Source organism: Ostrea edulis, chromosome 6 (assembly GCF_947568905.1).
Source record: "Ostrea edulis chromosome 6, xbOstEdul1.1, whole genome shotgun sequence".
Taxonomy (NCBI): Eukaryota; Metazoa; Mollusca; class Bivalvia; order Ostreida; family Ostreidae; genus Ostrea; species Ostrea edulis.
In genome coordinates, this window is record NC_079169.1 from 43599857 (window position 1) to 43623574 (window position 23718).

The 23718-nt window shown below is 35.5% G+C and overlaps 1 protein-coding gene across 11 annotated transcripts in view; it reads right to left on the reverse strand.

Annotated features, from left to right (window-relative positions):
• LOC125648398 (MAP kinase-activating death domain protein-like) overlaps positions 1 to 23718 on the reverse strand; it is a 112021-nt gene that overhangs the window by 13534 nt on the left and 74769 nt on the right. For 7 of the 11 annotated variants that reach the window (XR_008795805.1, XM_048875454.2, XM_048875455.2 and 4 more), the window contains 10 exons: positions 18453 to 18545; positions 17276 to 17404; positions 14776 to 15050; positions 11662 to 11830; positions 8098 to 8218; positions 6558 to 6774; positions 4912 to 5019; positions 3606 to 3770; positions 3236 to 3308; positions 1315 to 1421 (listed from right to left, as the gene is read on the reverse strand). Coding sequence is in view for 10 of the 11 variants with exons in the window: in XM_048875454.2 (XP_048731411.1) it covers positions 1315 to 1421; positions 3236 to 3308; positions 3606 to 3770; positions 4912 to 5019; positions 6558 to 6774; positions 8098 to 8218; positions 11662 to 11830; positions 14776 to 15050; positions 17276 to 17404; positions 18453 to 18545 (1457 nt within the window). In the remaining variant the exon portion in view is untranslated. The remainder of the gene's footprint in view (positions 1 to 1314; positions 1422 to 3235; positions 3309 to 3605; positions 3771 to 4911; positions 5020 to 6557; positions 6775 to 8097; positions 8219 to 11661; positions 11831 to 14775; positions 15051 to 17275; positions 17405 to 18452; positions 18546 to 23718) is intronic. The other 4 variants (XM_048875456.2, XM_056139642.1, XM_048875457.2 and 1 more) reach the window with 2 other exon arrangements.

The window sequence follows — 23718 nt, forward strand, 5'->3', positions numbered from 1 at the left end:
GGTTTTGATCTCACATACTATATATGAATTGAAGCAAGAATTTTAGAGGAATAAACCCACAAATGCTGCCGTTCTTTAAGACTTTTTTCAATATCACTGACATTCATTCCAGAAATACAAAAAGGTGGGAAGGATCAACAATATGCAAACAAACAACAAATTTCCTTTCAAAAATCAAATACTGGTAACAAAGGAATACTCGGTTTTCTTAGAATTTACAATCATACACTAGGGACATAGGTACGTGTATTAACCGCGCTGATTTCTAAAAATAAAAATTTATAATAAAAAGGTATAGTATGAAAAGGTACTGAAAATAAAATCCGATTGAACTTGTCACCAGTATGTGCAATACATGCCCTGTTTGTGCCATTATAAAGAAACAATATCACAATGCAACACCATGGTGTACCTTTACAATATCAATTTAAATATTGTTTTAATTCCGAAAAAACTAATCCAATTTTCTAATGTATTTCTCTCCACACTGAATCTTCATGATACTGAATCAAACTCTCAAAAAATGTTTCTTTAAATTTCTCTGTGTTTAATACAAGAATGAAATTTTCAAGTGGCAAACTTTCTTGATAATCAAGTTCTATTTGGCAAAATATAAGCAGACGAGCTGCCAACATATGCCAGTGGTTCAAACCCCAATAAACAAAAAGGAATCTTTTTAACCACGGAAAGTTTGGACTAAAATTTTAAAATTACAAAATACATTCACATGTTCAACAGTCAGATATTTATTTACAACAATCAAAGCTGCATTTGAACAACATCATACATGCCCCCCATCCCAGCACTGCACCATCACATAACCTCACCAAAGCCATCAACATCATGACCACCAATGTAATAATGGTCCCTGAGGTCAATGTGGCAGCTGAGGTCAGTTGATGGTACCTGGGTCCAAATGATTGCCTTCAATGGTCTTCTATATACAAGTATGTTAAGGATTTAGGGTAGACAATTGAATGCGTATGTGACAAAGTCTCAAACAACGGAAATTTTCATGATTATCGGCAAGTGCTTTTTTGTTACTATATGTATTGCATCCATTCATTAAAAAATCTGTAACCTTGACACCTAAAAATCTTCACCAATATTTACAGTGTAAATTTCATCCCCATTTGTATAAAAAAAAAAATTCCACTAACATCAGCATACATATAGATCATAACTGCAAGCAATGTAGCTTCTTTAATATCATCAGCACTTGCCAATACATGTGCACTAACATCGTAATACGTGAATATCCTAGATTTTTCATTCTAAGAAGCCAAATGATCACTTGATTAAGCAGCAGCTTACCTTGCTGTTGGCCAAGAGCAAACCAATGCCCTCCATGCACACCTGTAGAAGACCTCCTTGTCCTGACTTCATGTCTTGAACAGGGAATTCCCCACCAAGTTCTGGACCTACAACATATTCCTCATACATATGTTTCACAAAATATGGTTATGTATCAAAAAGTGATTCCCTGAGCATACAATTCCATATTTTTCAATTAAAAAAAAAACGTTCTCTATACATAGAGGTTAAACTTTGACAGGGTTTAATATCACTGATAACTCTTATAATAAGATTGATAAAACTTATCCCCCCCCCCTCCCATCATCATCGGAAACTTACGGTTGATTATGATTTGTTCCTCTATCCATCACCCTTGGGTCCAATCATTCCTACTAGCTTGTTCTCATGAATAAATATTTAAAAATATCGTCCAATCAAAGTAATTGTTATAGTACCGGAACTCTTCTATTTTTAAAGGTAGCATTAACTTAACTTTGCTATCACAACAACAATTGTATACCGAAATTGGGCTGAAAGTGTCTTGTTGATTGGACAAATTTGTTCAGGGTGTACTATGAGTGCCCAATCAAATTGCTTCATTAATTATTAATGAGTGAGTAGGAATGAATGGACCCACGGGTGATGGAGAGAGGAACGAAGCATAATCAACCATGGGTTTCTGACGATGTCCACCCTCCCCAATTTTTTTTGAAAATTCTGCATTAACAATCACTCACAATAGTTTATGAAAAAAAGGTAAAGAAAAAAAAAGAAGAGAAAAAAAATAGAATAAACGAACAAGCATTCTGAGAGTATTGCAAAGCTTTGTGTAGCGACATAACAATAACGGAGCGAATCAAAAATCTTATTTTAATTAATCAGATTGACTCTGGGTTGCAGTCAATTTATGGAACTCACTTACAAATGAAATATATTAAGGACAGTTACCATACATGTCTCTTTGTAGCATTTTTAAGTCACAGGTAGATTGGCAATGGAGATTTCATAGCCCTTTAGTCACAGAAAAATAACCAATATTTGAAATGATTCATGGAAATATGCTTTCTTTGATGTTGAAGAAAATTGAGAACAATAAACCTCGTATATTAATCTTCAAAAAAAAAAAATTTGTTCCGTAAGTCCCGACACTGTTTTATTTATTTTCCCATTTCCCCCTGCATTTGCACCCAATTACGGAGTTTAAGTGTGTACAAACGACACTTACTTCGTCGAGAAAATGTAACTGACTCAACCTTGATTGCAATAAAGTAGCAAAAACGTTTTCAACAATTTGTTTGTGTTCAGGCAAAACTGCTTCCTTCAGATTTTTTGTAGTTTCTTGAAAGCTATTCCTTAAAAATTCCTCGCAGCTCTATCAATTAAAGACACTGATGGTCCATTAATTGTCAGGGGTACAAATGTTTCTTCTCACTAATCGGCGTGTAATTTAGAATCAACATCCTTATTTCAGTTAGTATTCGTTTTCCCTTTTCATAGGGTCTTCCTTGATGATTTTTTCTTACATCGTGTTAACGTCTCCATGAGTGAATAATTCTCGAATTGGACATTAAACAATTATATACAATCAATCCATCATGCTAAAAGATTACCGTATGTTACGACATGCACATGCTCATCTACAATTATTTTATTCCCACCCCAATCGCAGTGATTGTTCTTTCCCTGAGGTGTTATCATTGACAGATTTATACTTAAATTAATTATCCAGGACAGAGAATAAATTTGAGAAGCTGAGTCGTTCACACTTACTGTAAATTGACAGTAAATGAAATTCCATTAAAACAATAAAAAGCCAACATTTCAAAGTAGTTTTTGCCAAGTAAAATCCACAAAATATTCCTCAACGGCAAAATTACCCAAAATACCCCATGTATCACTGATGAAATGCAGTTTTCTGGGTATTCTTGGTATCCTTTACCTGGTAATTTTCCATTGTTTCTAGCTGCTGCTTTTTCCATGGATTCTTTGACACAGAAATAAAGTTCCCTACACTGAGTACAAAATTTATGATGTTAATGGAGGATAAAAGTGTGGTGCTAAGTTAAACATACAAATGGTATAAATTGTAAACTGATTCTGCTAAATAAGTTCATAAAACTTTTATGTTACACCTACATGTAACTGCACTATTTCTTAACATGTTGAAAAAGTATTACAACACAGAGATGAGATTATTTTGGTATACAAAGTAGAGAATTAATTGTGTATAATTTTATCAGTTTTAGCAATTCATCAACATTATAAATATCAGATTACATGGAACCCACATTCCAACCAGAACCTCTGACCTTTTTTGTGTAAAACTGGTTCAGTTGTACTTTCTCTCCATATTTTCTCCACAGACACAGTACTTTGGTTTTTGGACAGTAGGTCATATTGACCAGTTTTTCATACCACCACCTGTCACATATCGCCCCTGTCACACTCCTAAGTATGATACAGTCGTCACACACCTGTGTAATCAAACATACACTCAATATTATGGATGGTCAATTTCCTCTATTGAAGCAATGCTGAAAATCATTCAAATTCAAAATAAAATGCACTACATGCAGTGGGCAACTTGTAATATTCATTATTTGGGAATCATTTGTCATCATCCAAAACGAAGGTCACTTGCATCCCAAGAGGTATTCTCATATTTTAGAATGTTATGACATCATATAATATACGTACAGTGTATATCAAGTAGTGGTGAGTGATTTTATTGAACTTTTTAGAGTATTTTAGATGTATTCTGTTGTATTTTTTCACACGTTTGTTCTAAAACAAAAGTCATCCCAAAAAGAATATCTCTAAACCCTTTGTCTTAATTTCTCCAAAAATCTAACTAGTATGACTTGTTCTGGGTTCCAAGGCTGGGCACTGGTCAAATTTCACTTAAATGTACATGTAACATATGAATACTCTCATTTTGCAAGATCTTAATTTCCCATAGGTACAATGATGTATTTATTCATGAAACAAACTTTCACGAATCATTATTTATTGCTTATATCTTCTACATGTAAGAGTTTATTCACAAGAATGAAATTTTCGTGAATCGCTAGCTAGCCTCACAAAATTTTGTGTAAATAATGTTCCGGTAAATAAACTGTGAATAAACCTAATCATGCAAGTAAACTGCCACACCAAATAAACGGTGATGTGCCGTAATCTTGCTAGTAAACTGCCACACCAAATAAACGGTAATGTACCGTAATCCTGCTAGTATACTACCACACCAAATAAACTGTGATTAATTGTAATCCTACTAGTAAACCACCACATCAAATAAACTGATTTACTGTACTCCTGCTAGTAAACTACCACACCAAATAAACTGTGATTAATTGTAATCCTACTAGTAAACTACCACACCAAATAAACTGTGATTTGCCATAATCCTGCTAGTAAACTACCACACCAAATAAACTGTGATGCACTATAATCCTGCTAGTAAACTACCACACCAAATAAACTGATTTACCGTAATCCTGCTAGTAAACTACCACACCAAATAAAAATTTAACTGACCAACAGAATAAGAGGCTTTACTTCATTATAACTAGGTGTTCATTGTTAATCAGATTTTTGATGTAGACAATATAATACCTCCATAAATAGCATATCCCCTGTGTTATCCCCTCCCCAATGAACCGTGAATGACTGTTTCTGCATAAATCTGCTCTGCATGGGCCGCAAATCAATGTCATTTCCATGCTGAAAAGAAAACCGTACAAGCTGTAAAAAGAATGCAACAAGTAGAATCACTGTACATGCATGTTCTTCCATTACAAGAGTGCAAGTATGTGCACTTCTCTCTGTGTGATTATCTTTGTGTCTCAGATATTGAGAATATGTAACGGGTAATGAATCGTAAAACATTTCTTGAATCATCAAACTACTTCATAAAGGTGAGTTCTAACCTGAATATAGTTTATGATTATATTTTGTTAATGCCCCTCTCAAGATTTTTTCACTCATACGGAGACGTCACCAAGATTGGTGTAGGGCTTCAAACTTAGGCCTATGCTCGGCACTTACAGCAATTGAGCACTGAGGGTTCTTTAGCATGCCACACCTACTGTGACATGGGGCATCTGTTTTTAAGGTAATCTCCGAGGACCCGTGATATCCACACCTGATGCCGAGTGTTTGGCGATGGAACTGTCACTACCTGTTTTAATGACTTAGGTTTGTTGCAGCCGGGATTCAAACCCCGACCTTCCTCATGCGGGGCAAACGCTCACCTTTAGACCACCACGGCAGTAATATAGTTTATGATGTCCTGATTTTAAAATTACATAGGTTCTGAAATTTCACTTTAGCCATTACCACTAATGAGTTATTGAGGAATAGAATCATATACTCTCACCATTACTACCATATATTATTTACAGTCAGTTTGGGACATGATACGGAGTCATCCAGGGTGCAAAATGGAAATAAGTAATGGGCGAAGCCAAGTTCCAATACGGATTCCATTTCATACCCTGGATGACTCCGTATTATGTCACAAAATGACAGTGTAATGAATTTATCTTGCTGAAGACGTTTAGAAAATTTGTTAAGATTTCAGTAACATCTTTGATATTATTGAATCATTAAATTGAATTCCTTAAACATGTGTCATATTGAAAATCATATAATCATAATATCAAAACATCACAATTAAAAATATGAACACTGACATTAGATAAACAAATCATGTATGTTGAAACTGAATGCAGACTATCATTGAAAGCTACTGTAGCTGTCAGACAAATATACCCTTGCACGGAGATGGTGTATTGAAATTTTGGGGCGCCATATGATTCGTAAGTGACGTCACAGTTACAAAACTCTCTGAAAGAGATGGTATATTGAAAATTTCAGGGCGTCATGTAACTGACGTCACAGTTGTCAAACTGATATACCCTCCGTATGGAGACCTAATATAAAAAATTTCAGGGCGTAATGTGATTAATAGCATTTATCCAATCAATTATCTACAAATTTGACTGAGGCAGGATAAATTCAATTTAAAAATGATGTCATTGTAAACTACTTTTGGGCTATGATGTAAGTTTCCTATAAGAAACTTACTAACATAGACTTATTTTGATGACCCTAGGTTTCTGGAAATAAAGAAGACCTAGAGAAATGTCATACCATCATTGAAAAGTGTAAAAAACTAACATTCCTTTCACATTATGCATAGTTTACTATATTTTCATCTTCTTATCAGCAATGTGTAATAGGGTTATGTTAATATATACCAGGTTGCTAATCTGGTCCAACAGATTGTTGACCTCTGCACTGTATGCCAGTCCAATGTGGGACTTCCCCAGCAGTCTACGAATCTTCTTCCTGACTTCTGGTTTGGCTACCCTCATCATCACCATAAAGGCAGTAATATTGTACAACATGTGGGCCAAAAGCTTGTCTTCATCATGCTCTAACCTCTTCCTCTCCATGTCTCCCAATGATACATACCTGAAAACAGAAAGAGTATCAGTCACTGAAAATGTTTACCGAAATCATTATACCCCTTAGATCAATTGATTGTACAGTGATTCCCCGCTATCTTGCCCCCCGTTATAATGCCACCCCCGCATATCGCCAAAAAACTTCAAAGTCCGGTTTTCCTCGCTATGTAAAACCCCGTTATAATGCCATCCCCCGCATACTGCCATCTGTCAACCTATTTACAGGTACGATTGGGTCAATTTCCATTATAATCACCCCCGCTAATTATCGCCAATCAACGGCAGGAAAATTTCAGCGAGTAGGCTTAAGCAATTATCTGCCATTAGTTATCAAAGTATCAAAGTTTGGAGCAGATAATAAGTTACGTAAATTATAATCAACTGACTTCAGATATGCAGTATTGTTTTTGAAATCTAAGTATGGCGGACTAAGTATGGTTGGACATAAAACAAAAACTAGAAATCATTAAATACCCCTACCATTATGAGTCATTTACGACCACTGGACGCCGGGATTATCCAGGCATTCAAAGCATGATGTAGTAGATAAAATTTGTTTGATTTCTTATGACAACTGTACACATACCCCCTTCCGCCGATATAATGCCACCCCCGTTATAATGCCAAAACTGCCGAGGTACAAATGTTGGCATTATAACGGGGGATCACTGTATATTGTTTAACGTCCCTCTTAAGAATTTTTCACTCATATGGAGATGTCACCATTGCCGGTAAAGAGCTGTAAAATTTAAGACTATGCTTAGCGCTTAACGACCTTTGAGCAGGGAGGGAGGGATCTTTATCATGCCACACCTGCTGTGACACAGGGCCTCGGCTTTTGCAGTCCCATCCAATGAACTGACCCATTTAGTTGCCTCTTATGACAAGCCAAGGGGTACTGAGGACCTATTCTAACCCGGGTACTGAGGACCTATTCTAACCCTGATCCCTGGGGGTGGGGTACAGAGGACCTATTCTAACCCTGATCCCCATGGGAGCCCTGAAACTGAAGAAGATGGCAAGGCATTGCTTGAATTGCCTGTCTACAATTTTAACCTCAAAACTGAAAACTATTCTAAATAGAGAATTCATCCTAATCAAGTTTACAGCTTAGTGACTGACAGAGGTAAAGGTTATATATAATGGTCAAGGACAAAGGTAAAGGTTATATATAATGGTCAAGGACAAAGAACAATTGAACTTGGCCATAGTTGGGGACATTTCTTTTTATCATGCTATTATCAAAATAAATCTACTTAATGTACACATAGCAGTTTTACTATCACTTAACAATTCACCAACAATAATTCTGTGGAAAGTATGAATTCACCTGTCAATCATTTCTGCAGGTCCCTGGTCCATTCCAATGATGTCTCTTTCTTGAGCCACAGCATCTAAAAATACATCTTCCCAGAACTGCATCTGATCCCACAGACGACTACGATCTTTTCCTGGAAATTCATGTTAAAGAAGACGCCCAATCAGACTTTACTTTGTTCTTATAAATTAAGACTCAAACTTTGGGACCCTAAGTGTACCCCATAATTCCTGGATAACTGTACAATAATATTACAGTATGCTTTTAAAATATTCATTTTGGCAAAGTATCATAATTATTTGCTAGAAGACTGTAGGTCCACTTCAGCCCCTGGGGCTTGACTTTATATGATATAAACATGCTACTGACTATGGTGTAGCCTCGTTGTTTTTGAGATGACTATATCTTCCATTGTATCCCTATCATGGCTCCAACCTAACCAGAGCTCCTGTGGTTTAAACAATTGCATAAAGCAACATTTTCATTATGCAAAAACAATTGTATATCAAGTATTTTGATGTTTCATTTGAAAATACATTTTCACTTGGAGAAAATTGCTTGATCTGTGTCTCAAAGCATAAAATGTATGACATTTTACAGACGACACTATGTAACATTGATCACGATCTGACGCTTAGCTTTAATTGGCAACAATGTTACTTGCTATGGTAAGTAAGTTTTTATGTACTTTAAAACTTTTATAAAATAAAAAAAAATTATTACATTTTCTGGTAGGCTACATGTATTTCAAGACGTGTTTATTATGATGTCAAGAGTAAACATGTAGGACTCCAAAGTGCGATGGTCTGCGCCAAAGTGAGATGGTGTGAGGCAAATGCACCATAATGCAATGGTGTTCACACAACAAAGTCCGATGGTGCATACTAATGGCCAAAGTGTGATGGAGTGACATGCCGAAGTCCGTTAGTTTGTAAACAACACAGTGTTACTTACATGTTGTTAAAATGATAAGCAGACATTTATTCTATGGGCTTGGAGACCAGGGTTGTACCACAATTGGGATTCAAAGTTTTACACCTGATTACATTAAAGGAATGAAGCTGAATTTTACCTATGGTATACAATGCAACCTAACTTTGGGTAGTTTACACTTCATCATCTGCAAAATGGATTATAAAAGCATTAACTGCCCCAAATTAGGTTATATCATAACTTCGTTAATGAAAATGTGAACAATTACTGATAGATATGTAATTTTTTGCTTTATGCTCTTTCAGCCTTAAAGTTAGACAGTTGTGTCTGAGTTATATACATCATGTTGGGATTCCCCTGAAGTGCATGGAGCTATTTATAGACGCCTAACAGACAATGCATAATTTATGCTTACCCACTATATTTACATTTTTAATTATCTTCTGTTTTCTTTTACATGCAAATGTTTTCAAGCATGTAATTAAGGGAAAATTAATAAATTTAACAAGAGGCCCATGGACCACATCGCTCATATGAGTCACCTTGGCCCGTATTTTCCATACATATTCACATGTAAAACTTTGATCCCAATTATGGCCCCAACCTACCGCCAGGGGCCATGATTTTTCCAAACTTGAATCTGTACTATACGTCAAAAAGCTTTCATGTAAATGGAAACTTTTCTGGCCCAGTGGTTTTTGAGAAGATGATTTTTAAAGATTTTCACTATATATTTGTATGTAAAACTTTGATCTCCTATTGTAGCCCCATCCTACTCCCGGGGGCCGTGATATTTACAAACTTGAATCTGCACTATGTCAGGAAGCTTTCATATAAATTTCAGCTCTTCTGGCCCAGTGGTTCTTGAGAAGAAGATTTTAGATGACCCCACTATATTTTTGTGATTATCTCCCCTTTGAAGAGGGCATGGCCCTTCATTTGAATCACCTTCACCCAAGGATGCTTTGTGTCAAGTTTGGTTGAAATTGGCCCAGTGGTTCTGGAGAAGAAGATGAAAATGTGAATAGTTTACGACGATGCTGACACCGACAACGACGATGGACAACGGACAAATTATGATCAAAAACGCTCAGGTGAGCTAAAAACTAATTAATCTGCTTTAAAGTAATTCTGTACAATAACATTAAATGAACATTGGATCATACAACTTTAAATGCTTAAAATAACATGTACAGTGTATATGTAATGTGAAAGAGGCAAACACAAGAAATGCGTCAAGTTTTGTTTTTCATAATTATAACAAAACAATACGCCAGTTTTGAGATAAGAGCTCTCCTGTGTAGGAGGTACATTTAGTAGAATTTTGAGGGCCTAAGTGGGACAGAGTGAACCTTCTGTCAGTGAGGAAGACGATAAAATGTATTAAAAGCGGCTTCTTTTTAAATATGTAAATATTGGAAACACAAAATACCATTGAAAGAAATGTTTTACTAAAGCAGAAACATAAAAACAATGTCATATTTGAAAGTAATATCCAGGATATGATACCTACGACCAATAAAATTACGTGATATAATAAGAATTCCATGTATCTAATTACTCCCTGAATACTTATCACTTACTTAGTTTGTGTATCAGTTGAATTTGGGTGATGAAACAGCATATGAGAGACTTAATGAGTAAATTCACTTATGCAGTGATGAATATTCCTCCCACTCCCGCATGTAAACAAGTTGTTTCTCGCCTTACTATGTACGAGAGTTCTTCAAAGGGAAATAACTCGAGCGTATCTCGAAACCGGCGTATTGTTGACTTGCATTTAGGACAACATCCAGAGGTAGACAAATTGATTTTTAAAGTACTTGCCCAAGGTAAGTTAGAAATGCCAAAATAACTTGCCCTATCACAAAATTCACTTGCCCCACCTTAAATTAAGACATATATAAAGCTATCTGAAATTGTTTATCTAGTTGTATTTTATTGATATCTATTTCTGTTTGCTCATCGTAACAAAGTCACGACCAAGTTTCCTCTAATGATTTGAGATATCATTAAATTCTCTTCGATTTGTCATACTTCACGTGTTTTGTCGATACAGTTGGCTGACCATTGTTATTATTACATTCAGGGTCCTTTCTTTTCCCGCTAAATGTCACAAACTTGTCCGTTTCATTTCATTAACGGCATTGCACGTTCACCTTGTTTAATTAGATTCAGCACTTTGCAATCGATTTTAACTAAGTGTATTAGTGATCCATGTCATTTCTCACTAGACAGGTGTGCGTGTGTATTTTTATTAAATCTTCGGAAGAAAGCCAACACACTTTCAATTTATCCAGGATTGACATTGTAAATGCATTTCAATTTGATATTGTTCTCTTATATTTTTTATTTTCCTTTAAAAATTCACTTGTCTTGCTCACGGACAAGTTCTTGTAACTTTACCTGCCCAACTCTAAAATATGGCTGCCCCAGGCATCGGGCAGTGCTATTTGTCTACCCCTGACATCAAATGAGTGAACCTCTTCTAGGCAAAAATATTTCACTCCTCAGTCCCAAGGGGACTCACATACATGTACATGTTTTAAATGTTGCTCTCAACCTAAGTGAACAATTGTGGTATAATTTCTCTTGGAAATAAGAAGACAATCCATTTAGTAAACCTAGATAAAAAAGAATTACCTATTAAAGCCTCAAATATGTATTGTTTAGCATTTTCTGGACTCTGGCTTGAGTGTGGAACAGGAGAGGTGTTGACCATTTTCCCATCATAATAACGATACCCTGTACTAAGGTTGCTCTTACTGGTCCAAGTGCCTGGTGATCGGTTCTTTTTGTTATAGTTCACAATCTACAATTGTACAGTTTGTCAAATCTATATATATGTAGGCCTGACAACCACTATTTCTGATCCTGAAAGAACAGAGTACAGTCATGTCCATTATTGGCTAAGTAAAGCCAAGAAAGATAAAGAAGTGAACAAGTCATAAATAAAATGCATGATGGGGGAGGCGGGTGCAAAATATTACAATACAACAGTCAGCATATCATTATATATATATGTAAAATTGTTTAGGGCCAATTTACCATGTGCTGCACATGTTGGACACTAAGGCTACAATCAGTGGAGGGGTTCTCTTTTCTGAGAAATTGTTTTGCATCATACTCTGAATGATTCCTCCAGCAGAGTTATTGTCCTATTATCAAACTATTCTATGTAGTTTTCTAACTTGGCTTAAAATGGAAGACAATCGATTAATTAAAATTTCTATCCCTCCTCCAGAATTTCCCATAAAAAAACCCCTGCTATATTCATTTTAAAAAATGCAAAAAAGATTGAATGATGTAGTTTCTAATAACTTAAATAGTTACATAAACAAAATTCTATTTATAATCAAAAGTTGTAAATTGTTAAAGGGAAAATGATAATATTGGCACAGGTGCTATTGACAATAAGATATATCCATTTGCTTCAACTCAAAGCAAGTCGTTTGCTTACAATGTAAAATAGTCTATGCTTTAATAACCTTACATAAACAGTTTATGCATAACAGTTAATCAAAAAAGAGTCACCTTGGCCCTACCCTTGTTCAGCTGTTGTGATTTTTAAAAGATTTTTTTCATCAATCTTTATTCCCATGAAAACTGTTTACCCCCATATTGTGGCCCCAACCTAGTCCCAAAGGATTGCAACATAACTGAAATGAATTCACATAACACAAAGATGCATCAACACTGATATAACTGACATGATCTTGCTGTTCTGGATAAAACCAAGGTCACAAGATCATGTTATGATATGAAAGACCTTGCCATAAGAAACCTATACACATAATTTGAAACCTCTATCTATATATAGGAGATATTGAATAGGTCAGATTTTTATTAAAAGTAAGTCAAACTTCCAGGTCAAGGTCACAAGATCAAACCCACAAGTATATCAAGGCATTGACATAGTGAATTTATACACAAAATATAAAATATTTACCTCAAATAGTTCAGGAGATATTAATTAGGTCAGGCTTTTACAAAAGTATGTCAAGGTCACAAGATCAAACATAATTGTATCACAAGGTCTTCTCATAAAGAATCTATATACAAAATATGAAAGTCCTACCTTGAATAATTTGAAGATATTTAATAGGTCATATTTTCTTACATGTAAAAGTAGGTCAAATTTCAAGGTACATAGAGTTTTTCTGCTTGCTGACTAGCAGTAAGGAGATTTTCTATTTCATTTTTAATATATAATGTACATAATGTACAGTATATGACCAATTTAGTCCCACCCTGGGAGTCATGGATTTCCCAATTTTCGTATAGGGCTCGATCAATGCCTATTATAATCATGCAAACATTTTGCCCCCTTGACATCCAGAAGTAAAGAAGAAAATTGTTTACGATATAAAGCATTTTCTATATATGACCTACTTAGTCACACCCCTGAACTCAGGGGTCATGAATTTCACAGCTTTGGTAGTGATGCCAATGCTCACTATAATCATGCAAACACTGCCTCCATGATGTCCAGAAGTAAAGAGGATTTTCCTATGATATATTGCATTTTTAATATATACGACCAACTTTAATAGCTCCATCCTGGGGCTTGAACCCTGAACCCAGGGGTCATGAATTCCACAGGTTTGGTAAAAAGCTCATTGCTCATTATAATCATTCCAGCCGTTTGTCTGCTTTATGTCATAAAGTAAAGATGAATATTTTGGGAGATTACATTAATTTTGATGATTTTGGTCACATTCCTCAGGTCCAGAGAGGGAGAGGCCATGAAATTGACATGTAAAACTTGAAGCATAAAACCAACCCTAGCACCAAAATCCTTAATCCAGGGGCCCTGAATTTCAAAATTATGGTGGGGGCATTCTTGCTCATTATGACAATACATACAGTTTATCTGCTAGGTGTCCTTGGGCAAAAAGGAAGATTTTTTAAGATAGCATATTCTTTACCCTAAAATCAAATCCTCCAACCCAGAGGCCACAGATTTCATAGTTTTGTAGAACCTTCTCTCTTTATTATCAATATGTACTTAGCTTAATTGTTTTATGTTAAGAAGATTTTTAAAGAATAACCCATTTTCATATTAAAAGCCATAATGAGTGTACCATGCACCTACCCCTGACATTTCTATCTCACTGACAGCACACCACCTACCCCTGCCATTTCTAGCTCACTGTCTGACAGTGTACTACCTACCCCTGACATTTCCATCTCACTGTCTGACAGAGAAACACCTACCCCTGACATCTCACTGTCTGACAGAGTAACACCTACCCCTGACATCTCACTGTCTGACAGAGTAACACCTACCCCTGACATTTCTATCTCACTGTCTGACAGAGTAACACCTACCCCTGACATCTCACTGTCTGACAGAGTAACACCTACCCCTGACATTTCTATCTCACTGTCTGACAAAGTAACACCTACCCCAGGCATCTCACTGTCTGACAGAGTAACACCTACCCCTGACATTTCTATCTCACTGTCTGACAAAGTAACACCTACCCCAGGCATCTCACTGTCTGACAGAGTAACACCTACCCCTGACATTTCTATCTCACTGTCTGACAGAGTAACACCTACCCCTGACATCTCACTGTCTGACAAAGTAACACCTACCCCTGACATTTCTATCTCACTGTCTGACAAAGTAACACCTACTCCTGACATCTCACTGTCTGACAGAGTAACACCTACCCCTGACATTTCTATCTCACTGTCTGACAGAGTTACACTTACCCCTGACATCTCACTGTCTGACAGAGTAACACCTACCCCTGACATTTCCATCTCACTGTCCGACAGCGTACTTCGGATGCTATGATGATTGATTCTCTTCCTCCTTCTACCCTCCTCCTCAGCAAAATTCTCGGAGCTAGTGCTGATCAGGGTGCTGGCCTCAGACATTTCTGATTCTATGCTACAGCGCTTGTCAAAGTTAATTTCTCCCATCATCTCCTTGTTTTTAACCATTTGTCTCATCACGTCCAACTGCGTTGGTGAGCCAGGCTCAGTTGGTGAGTTTGTCACAATTATATCACAGTGATGCCCTGTGTTAAATCAGTCTCGATTAACATTCCAAATAATCCAACATATCGTCAAGTACAAATGTATTACTATTTATATGCATCAAACATACAGCTACGTGAAATGTGATCATTAACTCACTTGGTAATATTTCATTTCTATTGGCTTTGTAAATAATTCATTGCCTTGTTAACTACATGCATCAGAATGACACAATTGCCCATGCTCACTGTGTACCAGCCGATGACCAGAGTATATATTACAATCATCAAAAAATGGCAGCTGACCTCATCGGTAAGAATTTATAATCACGATTTCAAACAATTGATTATTCATATGTATTATTTTAAGATAATTATCAAGTATCCAGTGAAGTTTTCTTAATGTTAGTCACTAGTTTTCTCCAAAAGCAAGCTTTTTTATCGATAAAACGACCTCCAAGTTTTGTAGTATGATGACCGTAACAAATATCTATGATGACGGTATAGAATTCAAGAGATGAAAGTAGCCTTCATAATAACTCGTACGAAAAGGGTGCCGTTGCTGGTTTAGTTCACTGGGTAGTCATGATACAAAAGCAAGGCTATTTTGACCTGTTCAAAATGTATTTAAATTACTTTTAATACACAACAAATAAATTTGGTATACAGTATACTGTCATAAAATTCATAATTTACAGTCTTCTTTAAAACAATAAGCATTGTTTATTACAGTCATCATACTACAAAACTTGGAGGTCGTTTTATCGATAAATAAGCTTGCTTTGGAGAAAACTACAGTGACTAACATTAAAAATACTCCACTGAATACTTGATAATTATTGTAAAATGATGCAAATGAACGATCAATCGTTTGAAATTGTGATTATAAAATTCTTATCGATGAGGTCAGCTGCCATTTTTTGATGACCATAATATATACTACGGTCATCGTCTTGTATTCAGTGATGCTGACATTCAACTTTGAAATACTTGAAAATCCAAGGAAACAAGAAATAGAGTATTGGTGCTTTTGTTTTCTTGAATCAATAGTGTAGAGAATTGAATCACATCAATTACTTTTTAAAGACGCGGGAGTGCAAGATGAATCTTCAAGTGAATTACTTAATTACTAAAGAAAGTGAAATTTCATCTGTACATTATTATTATAAACACACTGAAAATCTCCTTATCATCAGTTAAGGAATTGAAAATTTTCAGGTACATTTGTACTAATGATTTAAAAAAAACTATTCCCAAACTAACATTGTTATTGTATCTATAATGACAAAATACACTACTTCATATAATGTAAAATACTTGATTTCATCCCACATGAAAGGAATAGGTCATAATTTTTAGCTCATTCTTGACTAATTTAACTCTTGGACATCTTCGGTTGGTCTTATTTGTATAATGTATATACTATGTGCGCCTTAACAATAATCTTTACACACGATTGGAAAGTAAACAATGGTGCAGGTAAGTTTTAACATTGAGTTCATTGACTGTAGATATTGGAATAAGATTGACCTAATTCATTATGCTTCATCATGTGTAAAATACTAAAAGGTAGTTAGATATGCATGGGGAAATAGCACGTGGTATGTTAATAAGACAGTCAAGTGGTCGGCACTCGGCTCGTTTCGGAAAGAAAGTGTTCAAAATGAATGACTCTTTTAAAAATTATTTTTATTTAAATTTCTACAACTATAAATTTTTGTAAGCATACTTGATAGAGTTTTTATTTCATTCATAGAATACCATGGTATGCTATCTTTATTAAAATCTAAGATAGAATACCATGGTATGCTATCTTTATTAAAATCTAACATGAAAATTGGAGCATCTGTATCTTAAGGGCAATCACTTTTGGTAAAAATAGGTTATTAGACATGAAAATTGAACTTGATGTGTAAATTATCAATATAAAGTGATATACCAAAAAATCTGCTCATTATCTTTAAGCAGAGCAAAAAAAAATAATTCTGGAAAACAGCGAATAATTAGAAATTTTCAACATACAGCTATAAACTATGACGGAATCATGGACATAGAGAGGTAACACTATATGCCCTGATCATTTCATAGCAGGGGCTTAAAATTTTCATTCTGCACTTTAGGGATGGCTGTGACTAGCTCTAAACTAGGAAAAATGAAAATGAAAATCATAATCAAACGATCTAAAACTGAAAATAACTTGCTTCTTTGTCATTTGCCAAGTTGTTAATTATGCCAGAAGATAATGATTTCTGACGTGAACCCATTACCTGGTGACATTTTAGCAGTGTTTCGGTTCTGGTCTATGATAACCATTTTCTCTTGCTCTCTCCTTTTCTCAGATGTTGTATGAATTTCTATATTCTGAAATTCCTCTCCATTGACCAATATGGGTGAACCTATAGTAAGAAGTTAAACCCTATCTTTGGAAATCACTTCATTTTTAAGTTGTTTTTAAAAAAAAAAGTAAATAGTGGCAAATGACATGTGTTCAAAAGAAAAGTAAATTATAAGATTTGAAAGACTATGTCAACTTTGCTGGCTGCTTCATTGCTTGTAAATCTGATGATACAATGATCGACCTATAGCTTTGGCTCATTTTGATGTACTTAGAACTTTTTTTCTGCGTCCTCTAATAAAACAATCTTCTGAACATTAGAAATGGACACTAAGGTCCAATCTTAAGAGTTTTTGAAAGCTAACTCTTACATGCCAAAAATGTTGATAGTTTCAACAGTCCAGGCAATGAAATGTATTGTTGAAGTCTGAAGGTCTACAGGAAGTCTGGAGGTCTACAGGAAATCTGGAGGTCTACAGGAAGTCTGGAGGTCTAAAGGAAATGTGGAGGTCAAAAGGAAATGTGGAGGTCTACAGGAAGTCTGGAAGTCTACAGGAAATCTGAAGGTCTACAGGAAGTCTGGAAGTCTACAGGAAGTCTGGCAGTCTACAGGAAGTCTGGAAGTCTACAGGAAATCTGGAAGTCTACAGGAAGTCTGGAAGTTTGGAGGTCTACAGGAAGTCTGGAGGTCTACAGGAAGTCTAGAATTTTGGAGGTGTACAGGAAATTTGAAGGTCTACAGGAAGTTTGGTGAATAAAACCTTAAAACTAGCAGTTTTCAAAAACTCTGAACTCTAGTATTTAATATTCATAAAGGTAAAAAAACATGCATGAAGATTTAAAAACCGCCAGCATTTGTTGTAATAATCTGTCATATCAGATACGATACACATTGCAAATAAGTTTAAAAGCTAGAATTGCTAGACAACAAAAGCAAATGAAATCAATTGGAACAAGCGTCAGAAATGTACCTACTGCTACATAGCATAGATATGATTAAAAAGTTTAGAATAAATTTTTAATCACCATCACCATCTATTGGTACATTTGATCACATGCTATTACAATCCTCCTGGATTGCTCATCTAGGGTGTGTGGTCTGTACATACCTGATTCAGTTCTAGAGGTTGAAAGGTCAGAATAATGGTAGGCTGCAGAGGAAGAAGTAGATCGTTCTGACCACCACCCAGAACGTTGAGAGCCTGCCAACCAATCAGAGAGCGTGTACGATTTATACAAAAATTAACCAATCAAAGATCTTATACGGTAACCATTCAATTCAATAAACCACTAAATACAGAAAACAGATTATATATGGAAAAAATATATATCAGTACTAACATTTTTTGTGGGTCAAAATATCATAGGTATAAGAGGAAAGGGTGCAAGCAAGAATAAGCCATTTAACTAAGTGACAAATGTATATAAGATCAAGACAAGATGAAGTAATGGTAAAAATGTTTACAACAAATATTGATGGAAAAGTTTTATAAAAATAATCATTATAGTGATTTTAATCAAAATTCATGAAACATATGAATAAAATATTTCATTTCTAAATCTAGTTATCTCCAGTTGCAATAAGAAATCCTACCCTTAATTCCTTCATTGCATTTAATTAATCTATTATGAATTCATTCTTCATACAAGATATATGATTTTCTGATAAACTGAATTAAGTGTATTTTAAAAAGAAAAAGAAAAAAAGAGAGAGACTGTCCATGGTAAAATCAGGCAGAGGTTGACAGACAGGCCATCACAGCACTCTTTGGTACAAGGACTAGATCCCTCTCAATATGGGATATTGGAACTAAAAAACAATTTGGAACTCTTCAGAAAAAGAAGCTACGAAAATTATGTGTCACTTGGGCAAATCTTGTATACAAGACTAGGATGAGATAATGTAAACTTGTAAATTTGCAGTCTGAGATCATAAAGAAGTGACTTTGCGAGATCTCTGCCATTTTTGATGAGAAACTTCTGGGAATGTGAAGAAAAAAAATCCAGACAAATGTGCTTGCATGGACATTTTCACACACTAGAGATTGCAGTACAAGCCTTTGTACTGCCTCACTAAAATCTTAATAAACATAAGTGGCTACTAAACATTCCTTTACTATATCATCAAATGGTGGGGGAGTCTGATCAACTTTTAATGTATAGATCTATACCTATCTCTTTATTTACTTCTATATTTAGAAAAGAAATTTCTATTCCACAGAAGCAAGTGAAAGTGCTTCATATGACTATTTCATACATGTAAATACTAAATGATAAACTTCTACCATTTCCCGCTTGAATATAGCAGTCAACATTTTGAAGGATTTTCCTATCTTCACCATGCTTGCAGTGGTAGAAAATAGTTGGAACTGTGTCTGGCAGAAGATGTAATTTCTTACATCTACACTTCTTTTTCTTTTTTTTTTACCAAAGTAGGGTGTTTAAGTAACTAATCCACAGAGAAGTGATTGGCACATACTTATGAGATCTGTGTGACTGAAGTGATCTCATTGATTTGAGATCTGTGTGACTGAAGTGATCTCATTGATTTGAGATCTGTGTGACTGAAGTGATCTCATTGATTTGAGATCTGTGTGACGATGAAGTGATCTCAATGATTTGAGATCTGTGTAACGTTGTAATTATCTCATTGATCTGAGATCTGTGTGACTGAAGTGATCTCATTAATTTGAGATCTGTGCGTTTTTGTAGTGATCTTGGAAGAGATTTGCACTCAAATCTTTCTGCTTTGGATCTTTTGGACACAGGTGCTTATAAATGACTTCCTACATTACAGTTGAACGTCACATATCACTGAACCATACATAATGGATAAAAGCCGCAAACATCAAATATCATCAAGCAAGGGAGATAAGTCATCATACTCTTTTGATACTCCTACATCAAGGCAACATTTGACAATCTGTAGTTTCTGTTACCTTGTGATTTTTTCTGAATGACTTACTTACATATTACATAAAGTAACAAGGTATCATTTAATTTTCCAATAAAGTCTCCTAAACAAAGTACTGGCTGTATAGGGCTCTTTCTAAGTATTGTTTTCCCTCACATTAATAACTGTCCTGAACAAAATCCTGGTCTGCCAATTTTAATTTCATTTTAAAAAATCTACATCACAAAGACCTTGATTTTCAAAAATTTCCAAAAATTCCTTTGTTTCCTTTAGTAAAACTGGTGTCACTTGACCTTGATCCTAGTTTGTAGGTTCCAACATCTAATAATTTCTGAATATCCCATGTCTCTATCAGTCCCAGTTCTAAACTTTATAATCAAGGTAAAAGTCACAGGAGTCATTTGACCTCAGTACTAGTTTGTAGGTTCCATCATCCTCTCATCATTTCTGAAGATCCTAGGTCCCTATAAAACCTGATTTGGATGTTATATCAGTGTTTATGTTCAAGGTAAGAGGTCAAGATCACTGGAGTCACTTGATACTAGATTGTAGGTCACAACATCCTTTCATCATTTCTGAAGATTTCATGTCGCTATCGGTCCAGGTTCTAAAGTTTTTATGATCAAGTTCAGAGGTCAAGCAAACATGAGTCATTTGACCTTCATACTAGTTTGTATTCTATTATCATTTCTGAAGATCCCATGTCTTTATCAATTCTGGTTCTATAGTTACACAAGTTTTTATGTTCAAAGTCAGAGTCAAGGTCACAGGAATCAACTGACTTTGATACTAATTTGTAGATCCCATCATCCTTCCATCATTTCTGAAGATCCCATGTCTCTATCAGACCTGATTCTGAAGTAATACCAATTTTATGTTCCATGGTTAGATGTCAAGGTCAATTGACCTTGAAACTAGTTTATAGGTCCTATCATCTTCTTATTATTTCTGAAGATTCCATGTTACCATTAGTCCTGGTTTTAAGTTAAACCAGATTTTAAGTTCACGGTCAGAGGTCAAGGTCACTGGAGTCCCTCGACTTTGATACTACTTTGTATTACCTGTCATTTTCTTTTCATTTCCGAAGACCTCAGCACTATCATATTTGTTAAGTTATATCTGTTAAATTTTGGAATTAATTTTTCCCCATAGAGTTCTATGCTAAACCCCACCCCAAAAAATCTCCCCAAAATGTTCCCTAACCCCCCTTCAATCTAAAAACAAAAACATTTCTGCACAACTAGATACATTGGCCTATCATATCCTAGAATACCTAATACTTTCATCAATGTGTTATAGAGAATAACTCCAGACAGGTTTTGGCGCGAAAACCCCCCAGAAGAAGCAGAAAAAGAACTGAACAAAAACAGTAAGTCTTCGATCTTCATTTAGGAGACTTAATTAAGGAAGATCACATTTTCATGTCAAACATTTTTTTCAATACAGTGCATGATATACCCATTCATTATAAACAATTGAGAATGCAATAAGACAAAATGATGTTAACCTTGGTGCAACTTGTCAAGATATCTCTTGAATTGTTTAAATAACTACAGAAATGATATTTTCAAAACATGCTTCATTTTATTACATACGAGGGTGAGTCAATAACTAACCAGCCTACCCTATTTCTGATTGACCGACACCGTCACGATTTTCATGCCTTGTTTCAATACATGTTTTATACCTGGGTACAAAATTGCATGCGTATCGAGTCATTCTTTAATAATTAAGATATTGAATGTCAAACATGGCTAGTGATGCAAAGGCATGCTTTTCATCTAAAGTTGAGTACTGTGTTATAATTAGGTACTTGTATTGAAAACGTAAAACAGGCAAGGAAATACACGACGAGTTAGCCAATGTTTATGGGTCTTCTGCACCATCTTATGCTCAGGTTAACTTCTGGGTAGGGGAATTCAAACACGGTAGAACGTCTTTAGAAGATGAAGCCATGTCTGGACGCCCACTGGATGCCACCGACAAAGAAATGTGTAAGAAAGTTCGGGATCTGGTATAATCTGATAGGCGAATTCAGGTGGAAGAAATAATGCAGGCATTAGGCTTTTCACATGATCGTGTTTGAACAATCTTACATAATCGTTTAGGTATGCGCAAGCTAACAGCCCGTCCCCAAATCCCTAATAGCGATGAGCAAATGGCAACCAGCGCATCAGTATTCAGCTCCTTGTTTAATTTAAATTTAATTTAAACTATATTTTATTCACAAAGTGAATGGGATCAGGCAGCAGGCATAGCCTTATTAAGCCCTCTCCCTAACTGCTATGCAGCTCCTTGTTGAAGTGTTTTAGGTCAAAAGATGATTTTCTTTTGCATCTGGTGACTGTAGATGAGACTTGGGTTCATTATCATGAGCCAGAGAATAAAGCTCAGAGTCGTTAGTGGGTAGGGTCTGGGTCCCCGAGGCCAAAGAAGTTCAAGACACAACCATCTGCTGGCAAGGTGATGGCCACAGTACTTTGGGACGCAAAAGGCGTTATCATGTTGGACTGAAGTACAATAAGTGGAGTGTACAATGCAAACTTGCTAGACCAGCTGAGAACCACCATCCACAAAAAATGCCAAGGTAAACTCTCTAAAGGTGTTTTGCTGCAACAGGACAACGCGAGAGTAGGTCCACATTTGCAAAGTTGCAATGGATGCTGTAGAACGAAATGGGTATGAATTAATACCACATCCTGCCTATTCACCTTAACTAGCTCTTAGCGACTTCTTCCTATTCCTAAACTTGAAAAAGGATATCCGTGGACGTCATTTCTGGTCTGACAAAGAAGTCGTGACAGCAGTTGAGGAGTGGGTCAATGGAAAGGACCCTGAATTTTTCAGTTTTGGGCTGATGGCACTTGAACACCGTTGGTCTAAGTGCATCACACTAAAGGGCAATTACATCAAAAAAGAAGAGGTGAATCTCAACTGGAAATAAGTTAAGCTGGTTACTTATTGACTCGCCCTCGTATATTTTGATAATTTCTTTCACAAGGTATGATCGAATTACTGAACAATTTTGAGTTGAAAGAAATGCCCCATAACAAACCATCTTAGATTGTACTCATTAATCAATCTTTGATATGACAGATGCAATTTTGCCCTTACCAAAATTATCTATACGATATAGCTATATTTTACAAAAAAATGTATATTTCTCATAGGAGATGATTTTTTAAAAAAAAAAAATTGGCACGAAAATGTGTTCTTCTTTAATTACTTAACATATGTAAATAAGTCATTCAGAAAAAATCGTAAGGTAACAGACGCTACAGATCGTCAAATGTTGCTGTGGTATGAAGTATCAAAATTTATGATGACTTATCTCCCTTGCCTGATGACGTCAAAAGAGACCAGCTTAACGCAAAAGTGTATTTGTTTATACTAACAACTGCGGGCTTTAGCCACCAAAATGTTCAATGTGCTTGCATTCAACTGTAAAGTAGCAAGTCAGG